We start from the raw sequence: 2,118 nt of genomic DNA, 5'->3' as shown, positions 1-2,118 counted from the left end.
TGCTGCTGCTGCTGCCAGTCAGGCAGCCACTGCATCACTAATATAATATTTTTGAGGCGGCGAGGGGCAGAAGAGAAGATCCATTCTCCCCTGTAGTAGTTGCTGCTGAGCAGCAGATAGGGGGGGAAGGGTAAGCCTGCAGCAGCAGCAGCAGAGACAGAGCCAGTACCTGCAACAGCAGCAGCAGCAGCAGCAACAGCTGCAGCTGCTGCTGTTGCTGCTGCACCTGAACCTTTCTGCTGCTGCTGCATCCTCGCTAGCTTCTGCTGCAGAGCAGAAGCAACAGAAAAAGAAGAAGATAAATAAAATCCTTGTGTCTCCTCCTGCGGGGGAAGAGACAGAGACGCCAGCAGCCACGGCCGGGCTGTCTCCCCAGCTCGTGTGTAGTTTAGAGCTGCTGCTTCTTCTGTCTCCTTTACTATCTCCTCTTGCTTCTCCTGTTCTATCTCCTGCTGCTGCTCCTGCAGCAGCAGCAACAGCAGCAGCAGCAACAGCAGCAACACCAAATGACACAGTGCTCAGCAGTTTAATACAACCAGCACCAACAGCAGCAACAGCAGCAACAGCAGCAGCAGCAACAGCAGCAACAGCTGCTGCAGCAACAAAACGGTCACGCGTAACACTAGCCCATATTTCAGCAGCTGCAGCAACAGCAGCACCTGCAGCAGCAGCAGCAGCAGCAGCAGCAGCAGCAGCAGCAGCAGCAGCAGTTTACTTGTTCTTCTTCTTGCTGCTGCTCCTCCTCGCCCTCTATCTCTGCTTCTAGGCCTTCAAGCCTGAGAGCGTCTCCTTCTGTGTCTCTGCTGCTGCCTGTTGCTGCCTGTCTCCTTGCTGCTGCTTCTTCTGTCTCTAACTCCGAAATAATTTTATCTATAAGTTCTCTCGGGCTCAGCATGTGTCCCCCCCCTGCTGCTGCTGCTGCTGCTGCTCCTGCTGCTGCTGCTGCTGCTGCTGGTGGTGGTGGTGGTGGTGGTTCTGCTGCTGCTGTCTCTGCAGCCTGCAGCAGCTCCTCGTGCTGCAGTGCCTGCTGTCTTAGCCGTAGACTAAGAGGCAGAGACAAGGGGACAGTGGAGGAGACAGAGAAGTCTAGGGGTTCTAGGAAGACAGCGAGAGCTTGTTGGGTGAGAGGAGACACCTGGTCTGTGCCTAGAGATGCATGCGTTTGTTTTAATATATTTAGTGCTGCGCTCCTCCATACGTTGCTGCTGCTCTGTATATACAGCAGCCGCTGCTGCAGGCACTCTTGTCTTATCTGTCTAGATACTAGCCAGCAACATATCTCTCCTAATACAGAACAACCAGGAGACAAATGCTGCTGCTGCTGCTGCTGCTCCTGCTGCTGCTGCTCATACTCCTGCTGCTCCTGCTCATACTCCTGCTGCTGCTGCTGCTGATACTGATACTGCTGCTGCTGCTGCTGCTGCTGGTGCTGCTGCTGCTGCTGCTGCTGTTGCTGCTGCTGCTGCTGCTGCTGCTGCTCATGGTGATAGAAGAGACTGGTAGCTGCTGGGTGTAGAGCACCAACAAGCCTGGCGTGTTTATCTATGAGGGCTGCAACGCCCCTGGGTATTAGGTAGTGGAGACGCTGTCCCCGCCCCAGCCCCCGCATGCGAAAGGCCCCCTGAGCTATATCTCTGAACGTGCTGTCTTTTCCTAGTGTTATAAACGCACTGCTGTCGGCTGCTTGACGGATGTCCTGTGGAGACACACACAGACATAGATACATAGATAGATAGAATATATTTTATTTTGTTTTATTGAGAGAGAGAGAGAGAGAGAGAGAGAGAGAGAGAAGAGGGAGAGAGAGAGAAAAAAAATTAAGAAAATAGGAGAGAAAGAGAGAGAGAGAGAAAGGAGATAGAATAAGAGATATGTGTTGTATATGCACGGGTTTATGTTGCCTCAAGAATATAAAAAGGAGACAAAAAGGAGACAAAAAAGGAGACAAAAAAGGGGACAAAGGACATATATTATATTATATATAAATCAGAGAGACAGAGAAACTGAGAGAGAAAGAGAGAGAAACAGAGAAAGAAACAGAGAAAAAGGAGACAGAATATATATATATATATATACATCTATCTATATATATACATATACATATATATATATATATAC

The 2,118-nt window shown here is 50.1% G+C and overlaps 1 protein-coding gene across 1 annotated transcript in view; it reads right to left on the bottom strand.

The window, feature by feature from the left end:
• Positions 1–18: 18 nt before the first annotated feature.
• EMH_0076530 (NXN protein, related) overlaps positions 19–2,118 on the bottom strand; it is a gene marked incomplete at both ends in the record, with an annotated part of 3,489 nt that continues 1,389 nt past the window's right edge. Inside the window, 3 exons of the mRNA XM_013499734.1 lie at positions 19–29; positions 170–461; positions 716–1,696. Coding sequence (XP_013355188.1) covers positions 19–29; positions 170–461; positions 716–1,696 — 1,284 coding nt within the window. The remainder of the gene's footprint in view (positions 30–169; positions 462–715; positions 1,697–2,118) is intronic.

Source organism: Eimeria mitis, genomic scaffold, assembly GCF_000499745.2.
Source record: "Eimeria mitis Houghton genomic scaffold, Emh_scaff4611, whole genome shotgun sequence".
Classification (NCBI taxonomy): Eukaryota; Apicomplexa; class Conoidasida; order Eucoccidiorida; family Eimeriidae; genus Eimeria; species Eimeria mitis.
Note: the sequence above shows the minus strand (reverse complement) of the source record. Positions and strands in the feature narration are given on the sequence as shown.